The 20,327-nt window shown below is 39.6% G+C and overlaps 1 protein-coding gene across 5 annotated transcripts in view; it reads right to left on the bottom strand.

Moving 5' to 3' along the window:
• The window catches only part of csnk1g2b (casein kinase 1, gamma 2b), a 49,621-nt gene that overhangs the window by 11,108 nt on the left and 18,186 nt on the right, over positions 1-20,327 (bottom strand). For all 5 annotated transcript variants that reach the window (XM_041791505.1, XM_041791506.1, XM_041791504.1 and 2 more), the window contains exons 3-6: positions 18,955-19,024; positions 4,541-4,689; positions 4,154-4,388; positions 2,604-2,689 (exon numbers count right to left, since the gene is read on the bottom strand). In XM_041791505.1, coding sequence (XP_041647439.1) covers positions 2,604-2,689; positions 4,154-4,388; positions 4,541-4,689; positions 18,955-19,024 — 540 coding nt within the window. The remainder of the gene's footprint in view (positions 1-2,603; positions 2,690-4,153; positions 4,389-4,540; positions 4,690-18,954; positions 19,025-20,327) is intronic.

Below are 20,327 nucleotides of genomic sequence, written 5' to 3'. Positions count from 1 at the left end.
AGTGTGGTTCAGGCCTTAAGCTTAGCCCATCTTCTTCAATTAACCCATAAATTTAAATGTATAAGCAACCAAACAATGACCATCCTTTATGTGCTGATCTATCCTAACCAATAATCCCCCATACATACTGTTATACTGTATATACTGTTACCCTCCATAGTTCCATATCTGTACTCCTGTATTGTTTTGATGCCAACTGTTGTGTTGTGTGTTGGTGAGAACTGGCCTGAGCCACCCGTCATCCTCCACATTCATACAGCCCTCACATTCATCCACCACGAGCTGCCTCCCACATAGCAAATGTTAAGATGAGGTGTCCTGTCTTCTAGCTGGTTCTACTGTATGTGCACCTTTGTACCGACACCCAACAGCCATGTGCAGATATAACCTGTCCTCCTCGCTCCAAGCTCTGTTTTAGTAAACAGTTTGGATGCAAAGCAAAGGTGGAAGAGGATTTTTGTTATGTGTATGTTTATGTAGCAACAGAGCAAGGACATTTTTTCTTTCTGTCGTTTTTTTTTTTCCCTCATGCACGTGAACTGGTTATGCAATGAATTGCTATATTTTTCTTTGTTGGTTGCAATGTTTTGTAGGCATTTCTTTCTGGTTAATGTATACTGGAAACAAAAAGCGTGGGTTTTGTAATCTTAAGGCTCAAGCTGTTCAATGTCAAAAAAGTCTCACAAACACCAAACAAAGTGATTCTTAGGTAACCCTGCCCCTTTTAATTCCTGTCTGGGCTTAATTTATGTATTTATTTTACATTATGAGCCAAAGTGAAGAGTAGCTTTTTTAAATTCTATTCTGTTAAACATCTGTAAATAAACCTGTAAGAAGGAGAAAGGAAAAGACAAAAAAATCTATGCTGTGAACAGAATAATACAAGTTGGAAAAACTGAAATATAAAGCTAGGAATAAAAGCACTTATAGACCTGACAGGGACCCAGACAGTCTGGTCATGTTAGAAAAGTGACCAAACAAGAAAACAGGAAACATTGTCCAACCTTATACTGATGAGAATTCTTGATTGTGATTGGCTGACAGTCAGCAGAATTAACCTAAGTATAACTTCATCATGGAAAAATCCCCACATATAATACCAAGCCTACATCAAATAAATGCCACAGCTCGGGCACCATTGGCCTTGAGGCTGTTGTCCTTGAAGAAGGAGGGCAGGTTTGAAACCAACCTGTGGTTCTCATATAGCCTGTCTCTCTCGCTCCCTCTTTCTCTCCCTTATTTTCTGTTCTTTCACTGCCCTGTCTCTTGAACAAAGGCATAAAATCCAGAAATTTTAAAAAGTTACAAACAAAAAACAATCACAGTTTTATAAAACCTTTTAAGATCCAAATCCAATTATTGTTTTCGGGATTTTTATGCTATTTTTTTCATGTAAATTCATTTGCAAAAATAATATTAGTAGATCAAAATTAGATCATTCAGGAGGGTGTCTAAGCATAGCCTTTAAAAAAAAGGAGAGGAGCTCTGACATCCAGGGAGACTGAATAGATCCACTGCTCCTTTGCATTGACACAGTTGAGTGGAGGTGGTCTGAGCATCTGATCAGGATGCATCCTGGCCAGCTCCCTGTGGAGGCCTACTGGATGTGTCCATTTGGGAGGAGACCTCAGGGTGGACACAAAACTCGCTTGAAGGATTAGATAATCTGCCTGGGAAGACCTGTGACTCCCCAAGGAGGAGCTGGAAAATGTTACTGACAACGGGGATGTCTGGGTTAATTTGATTAGCCTGCTACCAATACAATGCAGCCCCAGAGGAGCTGAAGAACATGGACTGATGAAATTTATAAGCACAAAAATAAATTTATAGCTCCATTTGTTTACTTTTCAGATTCTGGTGGTATGTTTTCATTCAAAGCCTACTGACTGTGGAGATGACTTATCAAGTTATAACTCATGACTTTTAGGCATTTTCAGGAGTTTTTAAACACAGAGACCTGAAGAGTGGATGAGACAGTGAATATGTCTTGACAGCTCTGCGTTTGAGTAATGAAGAGGATACTCTTTCAAGGTTTGTTATTTATTTATTTATCTTTTCCCAGCCCTTTGCATATTTTTCTGTTATTCTGTATTGTGTGGAGGTTGTCTGTGTCTGTGTTGGCTTGGTCTGACTTGCAAATCTTTGATTGTTTATTTTTTTGTGGGTTTACATGAAAGAGTGCGGTCTGTCTGTTGTATGGTGCTTTGTTGTCTGCCCACAGGTGGAGAGGGCTGAGTAACTGGTGGAATGGGTCAGGCAGGAGGGGGGGGTGCACCCGTCTGATTAGTCCACGCTCAGCAGCAGATTTCAAACTGACTGGCTCTGCACAAAATTGATGGTATTCTAACTACTGAGCAGCAGCAGCACTCTGTTCCTGTCCTCTGCCTCCAAACCTCTGTTGTGTGAATCATGTTTTTTTCTTGTTATTTAAACCACTGTTCACCCAGAGTCATTATTTGCTTCAGTTTCTTAATATTGCACTTTGGTACTGTAAATAACCATTTTTGCTCATTTGATAACTTAGTCCAGACACCCTGAAATGTAACTACTGTGAAAGGATGCAATCTTAAACACTGAGCATCAATGCCTAACAATGTCAGTACCTTTAGGCCCTGCCAGGGGAGGCTGCCTCGGAGGAAGTACATGAACATGTGACCCAGCGCCTCCAAATCATCCCTTCTGCTTTGCTCTGGAACACACAGAATGAGAGGAAAATTAGTTTACCTGTGAGAAAGAAATTCATCCTGTGAGCAGCTGGCGAGGTTAACAGGCAACTGCTCAGTACACAGCACAATTACCCAGGAGTGATAATTAACCACGTACAGTGTGAGAGGCCATGATTAAGCAATGGAGCAAAGGAGGCGAGGGGCAATCCTGTGCAACCAAGAGCAAATAGTTTGCAGATTTTTGTTCCTTATTGCATCCGCTGATTAGCTCTCCAAAATGAAGAGGGGGGAGTAATCAGTGAATTCATGTTCTTGAGGTGATTGGTTGGACTTAGAACTTGCAGACTGTCGACTCTGCACAGCACACTATTGACCAAAACAGCTAGCAGAGAGAATTAAAAGCTTCAAATTTCCCAGGAATGAGGCTATACATCAGAGAACTCGTTTGCAATACTTACAAAGAATGGATAATGACTAACAACAAGTTTAAATATACGCTGCTGATTTTCTAGTACAGTGATTTTCAAGAGTGAACATACAGGTACATCTCAAGAAATTAGAATATAATGAAAAGGTTCAATATTATTTGTCTCTCTTTTCTGAACGTGAAACCCATTTATTATATAGACTTGTTACTTGTTTGGGCTGCCAAGGCATCTGCTGGTGTTGGTCCACTGTGTTTTCTGAAGTCCACAGTCAACGCAGCCATCTACTAGGACATTTTAGAGCACTTCATGCTTCCTTCTGCTAACAAGCTTCATGGAGATGCTGATTTCATTTTCCAGCAGGACTGGGCACCTGCCAACAGTGCCAAAGGTACCAAAAGCTGGGTCAAAGACCAAGGTGTTACTGTGCTTGATTGGTCAGCAAACCGGCCTGACCTGAACCCCACAGAGAATCTATGGGGTATTGTCAAGAGGAAGATGAGAGACACCAGACCCAACAATGCAGATGACCTGAAGGCTGCTATCAAAGCAACCTGGGCTTCCATTACACCTGAGCAGTGCCACAGGGTGATCGCCTCGATGCCACATCGCATTGATGCAGTAATTCATGCAAAAGGAGGCCCAACCAAGTATTGAAGGCATAGAAATGAACATACTTTTCAGAAGCCTGACATTTCTGTTTAAAACATCCTTTTTTAAATTGATCCTTTGTAATATTCTATTTTTTTGCGACACAGATTTTTGGGTTTTCTTATCTGTAAGCCATAATCATCAACATTTCAAGAAATAAAGGCTTGAAATATTTCACTCTATGAAGAAGTCTATATAATATATGGGTTTCACTTTCAGAAAAAGAGTGACAAAAAATTCTGAACTTTTTCATGATATCCTAATTTTTTGAGATGTACTTGTATCATTGTGTTTACAATCACCCTTAAATTGTGTTTCTTAGCAATGATTTGATTTGTTCGTAAACATTTCAACCAAACAAAATCCAATTTTTAACCATTTAGTCACTTGGCCTGTTTAAGACTTTCTTACCTTTTCCCAAGTGTGTGTTAATGCTCATGTAGCGTGCCGTCCCAGTCAGACTCTTGTGCTCCCGGTAGGGGATGTGTTTTTTGGTCTCAGGGTCTATATACTCTTTGGCCAGACCAAAGTCAATGATGTGGATGGTGTGCTGCCTCTTGCTCCCTGGCCGCCCAACCAGGAAGTTTTCTGGCTTCACATCTCTGTATATCAGACTCTTGGTGTGGACGTACTCCATCCGTGTTATCTAGAAGCACCAATAACAGATAATATGATTTTTGATAACTTGTTTAACAAGTCAAATTTTTAACAATCAAAGAATAACCAAGCAATAGAAGTAATAGTTTAAGCTACACAATGTATCCTTCAATAAATGAAAACTAAATTCTCAGGCCTTACCAGCTGTATGGCTATCATGAGGACGGTCTTGAGGGAGAAGGTGCGGTCACAGAGGTCAAACAGGTCCTCTAGACTGGGCCCGAGCAACTCCAGCACCATGGCGTTGTATTTCCCACAAGGACCAAAGTAGTACACCTGAGGGATTCCCTCTGTGAACAGTTACACAAAAACACAGGAAGTTAGAAAAAATCACAATCAAAATAGACTTATCCAGACATGGTCATAGTATGAACACTCAGTCCAACAGGTAATGTTTATCTCTTTAACGATCCCTTTAATTCACCCTTTTGTCAATGACATAATGGATTTGTTCTAGGTTGGAAGCACAGCTAATAGGATCTGACATATCTACAGATCAATCAACATCATCAGGCCAGTATGGGCTGATAGCCTGCATTTCTGTATTGACCTACACTATATGGGCAAAAGTATTCGACCGCCTGGCCATTACACCAACAGGGACTGCAATGACATTGAATTCTAATACATGTACTTTAATATGGAGTTATTCCCCCTGTTGCAGCTATAACAGCTATAACAACATCTTCCTGGAAGGCTTTACACAACATTTTGGAGTGTTACTGTGGGAATTTGTGCCCATTCATTCTGTACAGCGTTTGTATGAGAAAGACAGGCCCGCAATCTACGTTTGACACAAGAATGGCTTAATAGAAAGACGAGGTTTATAACCCCACCAATGCACTTCTGTGTGACATGTTTTGTCCATAAGGTATCAAATCAAGTTTAAAAATAATTTTTTCTTCAATCTTGTCTGGACACATGAATAAGGTGTTGAGGTCATGAACACTTTGTGACATGACAATGTGGTCAGTGGTCAATGTTTCTCAGCTTTTTGTTGCATAAGTTCCTTTTTTGCCTCAACAAGTTCACTGGTATTTCAATTTAGATTTTTTTAAAATAGAGATGTGGGTGGTCGGGGGGGTCACTGAAGAATTATTCTTTACTTCCTTCAACAGGTGTGTCAGAAAAAGGCAGGGCTTACATTTCTTTCTCTCTCTCTAGGAGGATTACAAGGAAATGTGTCTTAAAGAAACACCAGCCAAAGAGTGAAGCTCACTAGCAGCAACTGTAAATAGCTCTAGCTACTAGAAACCACCACACCCATTCTGTGTTTACCTCTAAAGAATGCTGATGGATCAAACCCACACTGTGTACAACCTGTCTGAGTTAACACTATTTGACAGAGACAAAGCAACACAAGGAGCAAATTTCATTACAATTTGTAGATATCTGAAAAACATAGTTTATAAATTTAAAACAATCAGGATAAATTCCAATTTCTTCTTCAAGTAATCCCCACTTACTAAAAACCAACAAAAACAAACAGACTCATAGTGATCTAAAACCGCTGTTTCCCAATGTCTGCTGGCAAAAGACTTAACAGCTTTGTCCCAGCTAAATGAACTGCAGAGGCTTGTGAGAGACCAGCATCATATTTCACAAACACTCTCCAATGACTTGCAAAAGCTTACAAGAACAAAAATAAGGACTGATACGTTGACGCCAAATACAGACTAGTTTATGTGACATTTTTGCTGGGACTTCACTCTTAAAACTTTGGAGATTAAAGGTTATGTTGGGTATTAGAAGCTTTCTCAGCCTATGCCTTGGAAATCTCAAACATGACTGGATATTTGCAAAAGCTGCATGCAACATAACTCACTGTTACTGATGAGGTCTGCCCTTTGGACAAGTGGTACCAAATTACAAGCTATTTTTACAGAGGTAACTATAAAGTGATTAAATCAGTGCTGTAAAAGTATCAATATTTGGTTTAGGCCTTTTTTCCCACCAACTATTAATTTATTCCTCAAAAGGTATGCAAGATTTCGTCATCGAAAAAGGTCTACCAGTTAACAGTTAAGCAACATTTGTTTTGATGAAATTAAGATATTGTTCCCTCTTTTGATTACAATAGCTTTTGGTTAAAGAGATCTGGGGGGGTTCCGATGTTATCAATCATTAAAAAAAGACTGTATCAGTTCAAAACATAAGTAGGGGTTGACTGATACCGTTTTTTCAAGCCTGATACAAATACCAATTATTAATAGTCCATGAGATCAAGAACTGATATTTGAAAGCAATACACATTTATTATGATGTAAAAAATACAAAAGTAAAATTGCATAACAAAAAATAAGGAAAATAAAAAAACGAAGCCTTAGCTCTATCAGCCTGAGGCACGACACAAAGCAACGCTTACTATGTCAGTGGCACCCAGGCTTAAGTGTTGATTGGCTAGTACTTGTGGCATCTAGCCAATCAGATTGTGTTGTATAAAGGACATTTGCAAAGACTGTGGAGAATGAAAACCAGAGGGGAAGACACACTTTGCAGCGGAACCAAAGTGGAGCATCTTTTGTTTAATTAACTTTACCAACTATCGGTAAAATAAAATACTGATATCGATAATCGGTCGAATGCCAAATAATAGCATCAATATTCGGTCAGCCTGATAGTCACACCCCATACATAAAGCCAAGCGATTATGACTTTAAATTTCCAAGTTTTCCTCTGACTTCCACTATAAAAGCAGGATATTAGGGATGCGCAGATGCATCAATTTGAAATTGGTATTGGCTGGTTTCAGTCCTGGCAACGTTGACATGATGGGAGTGCAACCCCAGAATGTGTGCTTACAGGTAATAAAGCATGTGCAGAAAAAAAAGAGATCGAGAGGACGGCAAGGAGTGAAAGAAAGATCTCAAATGGATAATCTTAATAATATAACTTCATATTTCAAATTATTATCACTATTAGGCAAATATTAGGAGAATTGTTATTATTAAACACTACGAAAGTTCGGCAGAGAAACCAAAAAAAGAGCAAAGCAACTTGCAGTTGACTTACTTCACAAAATAACTGTCCCAGAAATGACTTCAAAATAATAGTCTGTGAAAACGGGGGCAGCTTAAAGTATTCCTTGAAAAAGGTTACGCTTGTACTTTGAAAAGTACACCGGAAGAGTCATCGACTCTAAATTTCAGGACTGGGAAGTGTTGACAAACTGTGTGGAGGATGCTTACTGAGTGCCGTCTTTCCATCTTCAGCTCACAGAGCTGAAGATAGCCAACACATAAAAGACACATAGCTCCACGTTAACTCATGGCGTGAGCAGCCATTCTCTGTCTACACAGTAAACTACGCTCATGTTTCATTCATAGCTGAAAAATTAAACTGTTCAGTTCATGTTTTATCTAAATAGGAGCGCGTTTGGACACAAAACTGCCGTCAGTTCACAGACTGATCCGCTGCAGACACAGCCGCCCAAGCGTCACTTTTTCCGGGCAGACCGGATCAGCTCTGTCACACAGGCGCAGTATTTACAATATTTGAAGTTAAATTAAGTTAAATAAAAATTGCGCCTGCACAGGTAGTCTACAGCCGCCAGAAAATACTGTGTATACATGGCACAGTGTCCTGTTTTCTTTTGGAGTTCTCCAGGTAGCAAAACCGGGTTTCTTAAAACAGGGATACTGTAATATCCCGGTTTCTGAAGACATATACATGCACAAAGAGAAACCGAGATATTCACAAAACCCGATAGAAACTGGGATACTCAAGTCCATGTAAACACAGCCATTGACATTTTTGTCCTATCAGAGAAGCTGTAATCTAACACTTCTCTGGTTATTAAAACCAACAGTGTTCTTTGACCAGGCAGCTAGACATCAACCTTTGAACCACTCTGTGGTGCCAAAGGGCACCCACTGACTCCTCTCTACATATCAGCCATCTTCCTGAAAGCTACAACAAGCCCAGTAGCTCTGATTTGAGTTAGCTTAAAGAAGACAGTGACATGGACTGATGGAGATGGTGGGTAGACATACAGATTAAAAATGGGGCAGGGATAGCGCCTGCTGCTAGCTCTGAAGGTTAAAACTACAATTACCCCTTGATCTAGTTTTTGCCCACAATAGTGCTGCACGATTTGGTAATATTAGTGTGCAAATATGATTATACTTGACAATATTGGGATTTGCAATGATGATATACAGAAATGATATCATGAGTCTACCTGCTTGGTTATCAGGGCAAAAGGATTAGAAAAATTATAGTTTTAAAGTGTGTATTTCCAAAGTAAAACAGAAAAGTCCTAAGCAGCTTTAAAAAATCAAAATCTGAAGTTTTTAAGTACTGCTCTAAAAAAAAAAAAAATCAAAGCTTACCAGAAACTGAAGTCCGTTCTTCTTGAAAACAAAGGTACTTCTACAAAGTGCAAATGCAGTGGCACTACCTCAAACTTAAAGACCTTTTTGCAGGTGTTTTGTAAACCTTTTGAGTACTACTTAATACATAAAAAATTACAGCCTTTTGTGCAGCTATGTAATTTTCCAGCCTCACATCCCAATCACAACTGCGATTAGAATAATTGTGCAGCACTAGTCGACAAGGCAACAAGTTGCAGTGCACAATTACAGATGCAAACCGACACACATGCTCTCATACATGCACATACACACCTGTCTGTTCTTTAGGTTTCTCTAGTTATAATGCCAATGACAGATGAGGCAGTGACAAGAGATCACTTGGAGGCTGACTCATCAAAGCTTGGCCCAAATCTAGAGGGCATTCAAAGCACAGTCATCACAAGAGGAGAGCACACAGTGTATTATCATCTGCTGCTGCTGGAGCAAGGAGTTGGTGCTTGCAGCTGCTGTAAAAACACAACCCAAAAATGGAAAAAATGGCACAATTCCAGATTTTGCAAGATGTGTGTTAAGATTTCAATAAGTTAACTATAGTGTCCAATCAACAGCAAGAATACACTCCAGATCAGGGGTTTTTCTCTAAAAAAGGGGACGACTACAAATGCAACAGTATGAAGAAGGCATGTTAATTAGCATCCAACAGACTGATTTGATTCTCTTCAGCAGTTAAAGGCAAAACCTAACATTTACTTCCAGGATACTATAATAATAATTACACCATGCTAAGTTTGCAAACCATATAAACCTCAGAGATGTGGCAACTTAGCTTGTTTCGCTGCTCCTCTACTGATCAGATATTTAAAAGGCTAATGAAACTTGGACCACTTTCAGGAGCTCTATATAGTCGACAGTTCAGTCAGAATTTTAATGATGCTGTTTAACTTGTAATTTATATCTCCGTATACAAGTGTCATAACACAAGATTTAAAGGTTTGACACAATTCTAGAAAAAAAATCAAACATTTAAACCCCTATGTGATACCACATTGCAAGAAAAAGTCTTAGGTACCAAATATTGGGGTAATTTCTTGTTTGTTCGAACAAAAATTGCAAGCAACAAACTAAGGCACAAATCAACAAATATGCCAAATGTTACCCATGTATTTGTGTTATCTAGATGGTGCTTTCTCTTTGTGTTTTAACAGCTTTTGGTTAAAAATGAAACTCAAGACGTAAAGCTTCAGTACTTTTCAATTCTACAGCTCAGAAGAATAACTGAGTGTGAGTCAGTGAGTCCTTGTAAATATAGTATCGAAAAATATAGAGCATTTGTACCTTGGTGCTTTGAAGCATTACTAAACTGTAACTAATGCTGTCGGGTAACAAACTGTTGCGTTTAAAGCAAATGAGTAATTAAATATTTTGTCTTACTTTGAAATACAGCCTGATATCCCTCTGCTCTGTCTCAATGATTAATATTTCAGTCGGCTGTTTAATCTAAATAAGTTAAAGTCGAGTGAATAGGCAAAGTGAATCACTTCTGACAAAATATCTCTAGTTCCCACTATTTTATATAATCATATTAAGTCAAAGTCTGTTCAGCTGTATGCAACATGTTCTGTCTTTCACTGCAGGCCAATGTCAGAGCTGCTCTGACCCTCACTGTCTTGACAATTTGAGACAATCCAACCTATTGTATATGCTGGCAGGCCTTCCCAGGCGACGCAGTGAGAGCTGCATCATGGCAGCTGAAGACAATGTTTCTCAACAGGGAAATGTCAGAGTTAAACCTTTCCAAAGAGGAGAGGTTTAGAGGAGAGATGTACAGAGAAGTATAAAGAAAGGAAGTGTATATGAAAGATTTGAGATTGTATATTGAGTGGAGTGCACTGAGAGATGAGAAAGAAGAAGAGAAGGAGAAGAAGTGACTTCCATTAAGGCCCACTGCTCTGGTGATGCTCTCACTCGACTGAAACGTGATCAGTGTTTGGGCATGCACAGGCTAGGCCTGAAGCTATGAATGCAGCAGAGCTCATAATCACAACAATCCCACAAGACATTAAAGCTCTGAACATGAGTAGGGGGGAGAAAGCATTAACACTTTTTTATGAAGTTAATAATTAATCCTACCAGATAGACTAAGTTTTTCTTGTCTGTAACTCCCCAAGAATTTAATCAAGACAGGATACGACCGTTTAAGTAGAGCTGAGGCTGTTTTCTCTCTTCATCTATTTTCTGCAAAACCAGCTATATAGTGGCAAAGTTATTCTTCGTTTTTATGGACTACACTGGTTGAAAGACCAGTCTTGAGTGAGTTGTTGTCAGTCATCACCAAGTGGAGCAGAGGTTTACGCCATGATCCACAGTGAGTCAAATGTACTTGCGTTCAGTGTTACCCGTAGAATAAGATTGTACTTGAGAGGCAGGGATGGCCACTCTGCCTTGCAACAATCTTTAAACTGCTGTTAAAATGCGGTATAACCGCTTTGCTCACATACAGATTATCCAAGTGGTATGGATAAAGGTCAATGAACTCCAGCACCTTTCAATGTAATTTCACAGTGCGTAATTGTGGCTATTATTTTTTTTTTCACCATGGTCAAAGTTTCACTGCTAGCAAGCAAACATCTGACCAATTAAAATGCTTTTTGTCACCTGTGGTAGAACAGGTTTGATGCAGACAGAGGAGCAAAAATGTCCTCCTCTCCCTAACACCTCACGGCTGGAGCTGTTTGCAACCAAACAGGACTTTACTCCAATGATACAACTAACAACACAGCCTCATCTTACCTCAGACATAGGGCTAATTACTGCTCCGGGTCAATCAGCTCCCTGAAATTACTCCTCTGCCCAGTCCAATTATACAAACATGTGGGCTCCTATTGCAGTGAGTCTTGATCACACTCTTACTATTATTAACATTATTTAGTTTACAGAATGAATGAAAAGTCAGTGCCTCCTCCTTGCCAACTTGGCTGAAAAGAGGGACCAAGTACTGATCATGATGAAATAAAAAGGCAAAGACCTCCTGCTGTGCATAACAGGTAAAAGATTCATTTTATCTTCTGCGTTAATGTATCTCAGTTTACTGAATACTGCAAATACACCACAGACTTTTGCCATAGTCTATTTGGGAAATCATATAGCTCCCCGAAAAAGTGCATCAAAATTGCCTATGAATTATTTGCATTTTCTTGCTGTTTATTTGCAGCTCCATGATTGGTATAGAAAAATATGACCATGAGTCCCTGTCTAACTGTCAATCATTTCATCCCAAGCCCTGATGGGCTTAGTGAACAGTCCCATTCGTGCTGATTCTCATCAGTAACACTTAACAGATATCTACACTCTCCATGATGAAGACATTCATAATAAAGGAGCTACATGCTCTGGAGATGACTATTACATCACCTGCTTTGTGATCCCCAGCAGATTCTCAGAACTGCTTTATTTAAAAATTAGTACACCTTCAATGGTTACGAAAACTAACCGTGATACCAGTACTACAGTAAATTATTGTGAAGCCAGATTCCTAACAGCTGGGATGTGTTTAGAACGTGTGTTCAGAATTAACAGCATACAGATAAGCTCCTCCTGGGTGTTAAGCGCAGACTAGTCCAACGCTGCGACATATTTGAGGATCTTGTGTTGCCCAGGACAATCAGGGTCACATGTGCCCATTTAGCAGAGTTGACACCATAAGTAGATTTAATCTATTGCCTTGAGTCCTCCCATGCTAGATGGTCAAGTGAACCCTTCTGTCACATCATCATGGAGCAGCAAGTCATCAGTTGGAGACAGGACTACTATGTTAGCTGGGTGCTAATGTCATGGCTCCAATGACTCAAAGCTTGCCTTGCTCTGCCAGTGTACAATGTGTAACTTAAAAGCGGCATTAAACAATTACCAACTATTATCTCTTTGGGGTTTTTTTTGGACCAAGTAGAGTCTTGGCAACACTATCAGTTGACCCATCTTCAGTGATGTGTATGAGTAGTACAAGGCTGAAACATAGTGGGAGGTGAGTTTTGACATTTATCATTAACTAAGTCCTTGCATTCACACATTTTCCACTAGTCATACTTCGACAATAATGTACCACGTCACACCATCTGCTGAGCATTTTCTGATCATGTTAAAACAAAGCCATCAGCTGTGCCAACAAAAATTAATTGGTTTCAACAAGACAGCATGCTCTACACCTCTGTGGAATCACTCTTCTAGGAATTCATGGATGTAGCCCAGTGAATTAAATATGATCAGAAAAGAGCAGCATACAACTCTGTTAAAAAAGCTATTGTAGGGATAACTTTTTTATTTTAGTGCAACATGATCTCAAACAAGGCCTTGGATGTATAAGCTTTGACCTGCTGAAAAATTACAGATAAGCGCTGTAAACCACCAGTGGCTCTGTGTAAGACATTATGATGATGATGTGTTCACTGTACCAGAGAAGATAACTAAAGTCAGACCTACATAAAAGAGGAATCTTCAGTAATAACAAGGGAAAACAACATAGAACATGACATTACTGCAGTTTATGGACTTGTATAGTAATAGATCAGTTCACGGATCCCAATGACAGTAAAAGGCACAAACACATAAAAAGGAGGTCGCACATTATTAGCAGAGAATGTTGGAGAGTTCCCTGCAATCTGCAGCCATCAATCAAGGGTACCAGAGGATACTTCGGTATGGAGAAGCTGTCCAAAATGACTCCACCACAGTGGCCTGGCTGCTTGAGGAGGGCCAGCTATAAATAGTCAAGGACTGCCCTAATGCCCCACCTCCTTATCAACAGTGGAGGGTTTCTGCACTGGCACAAGAAGCCATGAAGCTGGCACGTGTCACTAAATTAGACCAAAGCACACACACGCTTGCTAGATGTTGGAGAGTTGCTTCAATACTCTGACACTGATCTTATTGTCAAACTTTAAAACTTGAGTTTTTAAATCTATTAAGTTTAGATGTCACAGTGAACCACAATAAATTATATATACACTATAATGCCAAAAGTATTCACTCACCCATCCAAATAATTGAAATCAGGTGTTCCAATCACTTGCATGGCCACAGGTGTATAAAATCAAGCACCCAGGCATGCAGACTGTTTCTACAAACATTTGTGAAAGAATGGGTTGCTCTCAGGAGCAACAAGTCCAGTTGTGAAATTTCCTCCTAAATATTCCACAGTCAACTGTCAGTGGTGTTATAACAAAGTGGAAGCGATTGGGAACGACAGCAACTCAGCCACAAAGCGGTAGGCCATGTAAAATGACGGAGTGGGGTCAGCGGATGCTGAGGAGCATCATGTGCAGAGGTCGCCAACTTTCTGCAGAATCAATGGCTACAGACCTCTAAACTTCACATGGCCTTCAGATTAGCTCAAGAACAGTGCATAGAGAGCTTCATGGAATGGGTTTCCGTGGCCAAGCAGCTGCATCCAAGCCATACATCACCAAGTGCAATGCAAAGTGTTGAATGCAGTGGTGTAAAGCACGCCGCCACTGGACTATAGAGCAGAGGAGATGCATTCTCTGGAGTGATGAATAGCGCTTCTCCATCTGGCAATCTCATGGACGAGTCTGGGTTTGGCAGTTGCCAGGAGAACGGTATTTGTCTGACTGCATTGTGCCAAGTGTAAAGTTTAGTGGAGGAGGGATTATGGTTTGGGGATGTTTTTCAGGAGCTGGGCTTGGCCCCTTAGTTCCAGTGAAAGAAACTCTGAATGCTTCAGCATACCAAGAGATTTTGGACAATTTCATGCTTCCAACTCTGTGGGAACAGTTTGGGGATGGTCCCTACCTGTTCCAACATGACTGTGCACCAGTGCGCAAAGCAAGGTCCATAACGACATGGATGAGAGAGTTTGGTGTGGATGAACTTGACTGGCCTGCACAGAGTCCTGACCTCAACCTGATAGAACACCTTTGGGATGAATTAGAGCAGAGACTGAGAGCCAGACCTTCTCATCCAACACCAGTGTGTGACCTCACAAATACGCTTCTGGAAGAATGGTCAAAAATTCCCATAAACACACTCCTAAACCTTGTGGAAAGCCTTCCAAGAAGAGTTGAAGCTGTTAAAGCTGCAAAGGGTAGACCGATGTCATATTAAACCCTATGGATTAAGAATGCGATGTCACTTAAGTTCATATGCGAGTCAAGGCAGGTAAGCGAATACTTTTGGCAATTTAGTGTATGTACTTGTTGGTACTTGGCACATAATAACCATACAGAGAATGCTTCCTTCAAGGCTTTTACTTTAAAAAGAAAAAAGCAGTAACTCACAAAGTTAGCTTTTTGTGTGCTTGAGTTCAAAACTTTGCAAATCTCAACTATCTCTATATCTGAAAACAGCTGCTGGATGTTTAAGCAATAATCAAAGTAGTAGACAACATTGTGCATGGGGATGGAGACTGCTTATTCTTACTGATGCGACTAGATCCTTCTTGTAGTCTATTGAAACCACTATTGATTTTTGTTTCTTGGTGGAAAAACAAGCATGTAATAGACCATTTCAATTTACTTGATGCACAATGCAGATGTGCTTACTCATGGAAGTTGTGCCTGTCTGGACAGTATTTACAGGGATATTTTCATAGTGTGGTAATCAAATACACTCTTAACGATAATTAAATTTTAAACAGTAACACTAAGGATGAGCACAATTTGCCGGCTAAACAGTGAAATTCAGAACTCTTTGTAGTTGACACTAGAATTTCAGGTCAGTTGAATTGATTATTTGTTGTTGTTTTTTTAAATCAGTTCAGGCCCAGAGTCCCGGTCAACTGGTCAGTCTATACAGAAATGCAGCCACCTGCCACTCATAGTCACTGTAGCTATGCTTAATGACTGATGCCTCGCTGCCAAAGTGCTCTATAACCAGACGATGACAGTGACCTGAAAGCATCAATAGCATTTCACTGGACTAACGTAAAGCTACGTAGTAGAGATAGGCCAGATGCCATCCACCTCACTGATCAAAATTCTGATGTTTTCACTGGGCTGTGAATGCAACACATGCAGACACGAGGCTACACAACTGCTGCGAGTGTAGCAGTGTGCTTTATGACAGACAACAACTCAGTCTGGGTCCAGTAATCATCATAGTAATCTGTTGCTGCGACCTGTTTCTATGTGAAATCAGCACAAAGTCTGGACAAATTTATTGGGAATGACATTAAGTTTTATGCATTTAAATCTCTTTTGCTCTTTGAAGAAGGAATGCTGTTTCAAGTTTACCAATACTTTGTGTAACATTACACATAATACCACCAAAACCTACAGGACTTTTTATTATGATATGAAAAAATATCAGCTTTCATATCAGGTATCAGTACACATGTATTGGAGCTGAACCAATCAGAGCTGAACAAGAGTGGATGGGCCGATCTCTACTACGTAATAGCATTATTTTGACCTTTAAAATGGGAATATTGTTGCCTGGAGGCTGTCAGGTTATATTTTCACATAAACCAAGCAATGAGTGACAATATTCAGCACAGAAATGTGAATGTAAACTTTCAGAGGATCAAAAGTTGGCAGTTTTAACACTGCAAACATTAGATCTGATGTAGCATTATTCAACTAGGGACATCCTTAGGTATTGATTACGATAGGGGAGTCTTGCCTGCAACCAACCTAATTATATTACGTTACAGGAACCACATAGATTGCTAGTGTTATCGAAAACCTCTAACATTACTGATTTTAAAGTTTTGAAAAATGTGGAAGGTTCCTTGTCAGAGCCAGATTTGTATCCCCATTCAGAATTGTCAATGAGCTCGAGTTATTCCTCTGCAGAGGCAGTGAACACACCACATATGTTTTCTTCAGTGTTTAAAAAATATATATTTAGAGGCGCCAAGGCTGCAGCTCTGTAGTGGCACTTCACACTAAAGTAAAGGCGCTGACCCAGCAATAACGCAGATAACCAACAGGGTTTCTCCCCCAAAGGGTCATAAATAAGAATCTATTGGCTGTCACCAGACTTCATGTCTTTTCAGCCTAGAAACTCAGATTCTGACAGCAACTTCTCATGGCTGGTTGGCTCTGACGACGAGCTCTTTGTTGTTGTCCATGCTACACTGAGCAATGGGCAGTCTCCCCTGTTTGAAAACCCTTCATGTCTCACACACAAGTCCATTCATTCTGCAGTCATTGCTTTCTAATTCTGCGGCTCTAGAGGAATTTCAGGGAATTTACTTCCTCTTCCAGCACCTAGTGAGCCTCTTTCATACTAAATGTCATTTGGGACTTCAGGTTGCCACAATTACAAAATCTGAAAGGATTTGGTCAGTGTGAATGTTAAAAATGAAGCGATGGGGTGAGGAGTTAAGGGCAGATGCACTGCAGAAAGTAACAGTTTTTTGCAAAGCTTTGTTCTTGTCAGTTTGACAGAGTTTTGGTGATGTGTTTACCTCTGGTTCCTGAATCTAAAAACCATGTCACGAGGAAACCAAATCAAAAAATACACACAGACCTAAACCAATCTAAAAGATGAGCCTTTACAAAAACAACCAGACTGAGCCATGAAACAAGTCCTGGTCCATCCTCTGCCCTCTCTCTCACCCTCTGTAACCAGCTGACCAGCCAGAGCAGATCAAAGCGCCGCTCCCCTGCGATGTATCATTACACATTAACATGCTCCAAACAGTGCTGTAGGAGAGGAAAGTCTCTGGCTACCACAGAGGTGGGATTAGAAAAAAACAAAACAGGCTGTAACAACACCCAGTACCTCCCAAGGATGCAGACAGAAACTAACAAACTGTGAAACTTTGCCTCGAGTAGCATAAAAATGCTGTTTGTGTTGTATTTGTTCAAATCTCCTGGTGTTACATGTCCAGGATATTAGAGGTGGACTGGAAAATGCATCATCTCCTCTGCTTTTTTACTTTCTATTCAAACTATGCAGGCAGTTTTCACAAACAAAAAGTGGTCTTTTCCTAAACTGCTAATCTGCTAATTAAATGATTACAAAGGAATGCAAATCTTATTTCCACTAATACAACTTAAAAAAACATTTTGAACAATAGCTGCAGCAAAACTCCAGCATATAAGGCTTAATCAAGCCTAAGCCCAAGTCCAATTTTCCAGTCAAGGACAGAATGGTAGGGTCACATTTATTTTCATACAGTATATAGCTGTCAGTGCAATATGCAATCAACTTTCATACAGCTACAAAGTTCTATTTAGATTCATAAATCACCATATCTAACAGACACTATATCAGTGTCAACATTTACCCCCACTGGTGCTCTAAATTTTTCAGTTGTTCACTTAAAGGTAATCAATTTCTCTTTTATTATTCCTGATTATCTACTCTGAAACCAATTCCTGTAAAATGCAGACTGAGACCAACTGAGGATGCTGCAAGCTGTCCTTCATCAGATTCTACGTCAAAATAAAATTCATGTGGTGATTCATGTAGCTGATTTTCTGATAGTTGCCATCTCAATGTTTCTAAGTGATTTATGTTTTTGAAAATCCAAGAGTTTTAAAGCATAGGACATATCTACTGAATTAATTACGCTGATTATTAAAAAAAAAATTGAGCTATGTTTTGATTATCTGTATTAAATGTTAAAACACCTACAGTTGTGCTCTGCTTCTAGGGATTTCTTTTGGTATAGTTAATGATTTTTTTAAGTAAAGTTGCATTACACAATTGTTTTTCTACTCTTCTATGTATTTTTAATCAGATCAATTGCTGCATAGCTGTGGTATGTGGAGTTAAGATTTACTTTGTTATAATGGAAGTGCTTTGGTACAGGGCATCTTTGACAAACATGTTGCATCTGTGTACCAGCTTTAACAGCCCTTTTGGATGCACATGAGTGTTTATAAGGGTGCTTTCACATCAGGTACAATTGCTCCAAACTCTGCCACAGTGCCCAAGCATGGCTTGTTTGCATTCACACTGACCAAAACTAACCAGATTTATGGCTCAAACATAATCTGATCCAGGACCAGGCCCCTAGTGTGAAAGTGCCCTAGGTATTCTTATCCAGCACAAGTCAAATCTAAGGCTTGCATCACTGGTTATGGGGTTATGTCTGTGCAGAATCTGATGTCCTTATGGCAGGCTTCTTTCCTAAATGTCATTTCACATTTTGTCCTCCCCAGTTTCTGACTCTGACCACCTACCTATCTGTATGAAAGCATAAAAAGCCCCCCACTAAAAATGAAAAAAAAAAAATAAAAATAAAAATAAAAATAAAAATAAAAAATTATGTCTTACCTGAATTTCCCAACTGTTTGTAAAATCTATATTCCAAATGGAGCTGTGGCGCCCTGGACTTTATAGGTTCCTGAAAGAGAACAAGAGAGTGTAAATATTACAAAGCTCACAAATCAGTCAACATTTCACATCAATATTCTCTACAGTGGCTTGTTGGTTGTATATAAACCTGTGGTGAGGACTTATTCTCAGAGGAGAAATAAACCATTGTGTTTTAAAATAAAAAAAAAACATTCAAGTAAATCTAAAACATCAATACTTGCATGGCTTTTATATAAGAGACAAAGAGACTAATTTAAATACCACTGACTGTCTAAAAATAACTTTAAATCAAGAAGATACTGAGTGACAACTCTGCATACAATGTTATGATAACCTCCTTCTGCAGTTATCGTAAATAACTGCAGTACAATGCTGCTCTTACTTAAATGCCTAATAGAACTTAAATTAGGTCTGCGGCCAGACTTGTGGGATGTGAGAGGATAAAGAGCAGTTCCAGCTGGTGAACAGCAGGCTTTTGTGATGACATGGCTGATAATCGACCCACTAAGACATATTGTTCATTATATCGCTAGCTCCAGCTTTACAACCTAAAATGTAATCTGATTAACCTTGCCCTCATGATGACAAGAGCGTTATAGACAAATGTGAGGAGGATCGAGCAAACACACACACAACTTAATTCCTTTCTTTAATCTTCAATAGCTGCACCACAGCCTCTGCTAAAGCTTTTGACCACAATAGTGGTATGTAGCCCTCTTCTACCTGACAACTAATACTGGCTTCATATGAGTGCAATGATGCATTATCCCCTTAGGCCATTTGATAAAAACCTCTGATATGCCTTTCCTTTACCAGCAGATAGAAAAAAGATTGACTGGCATCATAAATTAGTCAAATTTAATTGAGGATAGTTTGTGGCTTAGAGTGAAAAGAGGGACAATAGTTATGACAAACACAAGGAGTCAGTGAATTAAACAACCTCCACTTGTGACAAATTTAACATCAGGAACAATAATGTATTCAGATTAACATCCTGTTAAATGGTAAAAGATCTGAGATTTAATCTTAAAAGTCATTTCCCGTGTGCATCAAATTCCAAAGCACTTCTATTTTAAATTATATAAACTGAAAGCTGTTAAGCTCCCACATTCACTCCATTAGGCATTTTATCAAATCAGGAGCTTTTTCTCCTCTAGTGCCCTGGCAGCACGTAGGAGTGCACACACAAAGGTATGAGCTCTGTTCGACACAACAAGGGACTTTCCATCCTCCTATCATGACCCCTCTGAGTCCAAAGGGATGTGCTCTTTGGTTTTACTTCAAGGTTCCTCAAAAGATGGTTCAGCAGAGATGGTTAAAAAGTGACCAGG

The sequence above is a fragment of the Cheilinus undulatus genome, linkage group 7, assembly GCF_018320785.1.
Source record: "Cheilinus undulatus linkage group 7, ASM1832078v1, whole genome shotgun sequence".
NCBI lineage: Eukaryota > Metazoa > Chordata > Actinopteri > Labriformes > Labridae > Cheilinus > Cheilinus undulatus.
This window is presented reverse-complemented; position numbering and strand designations above follow the sequence as displayed.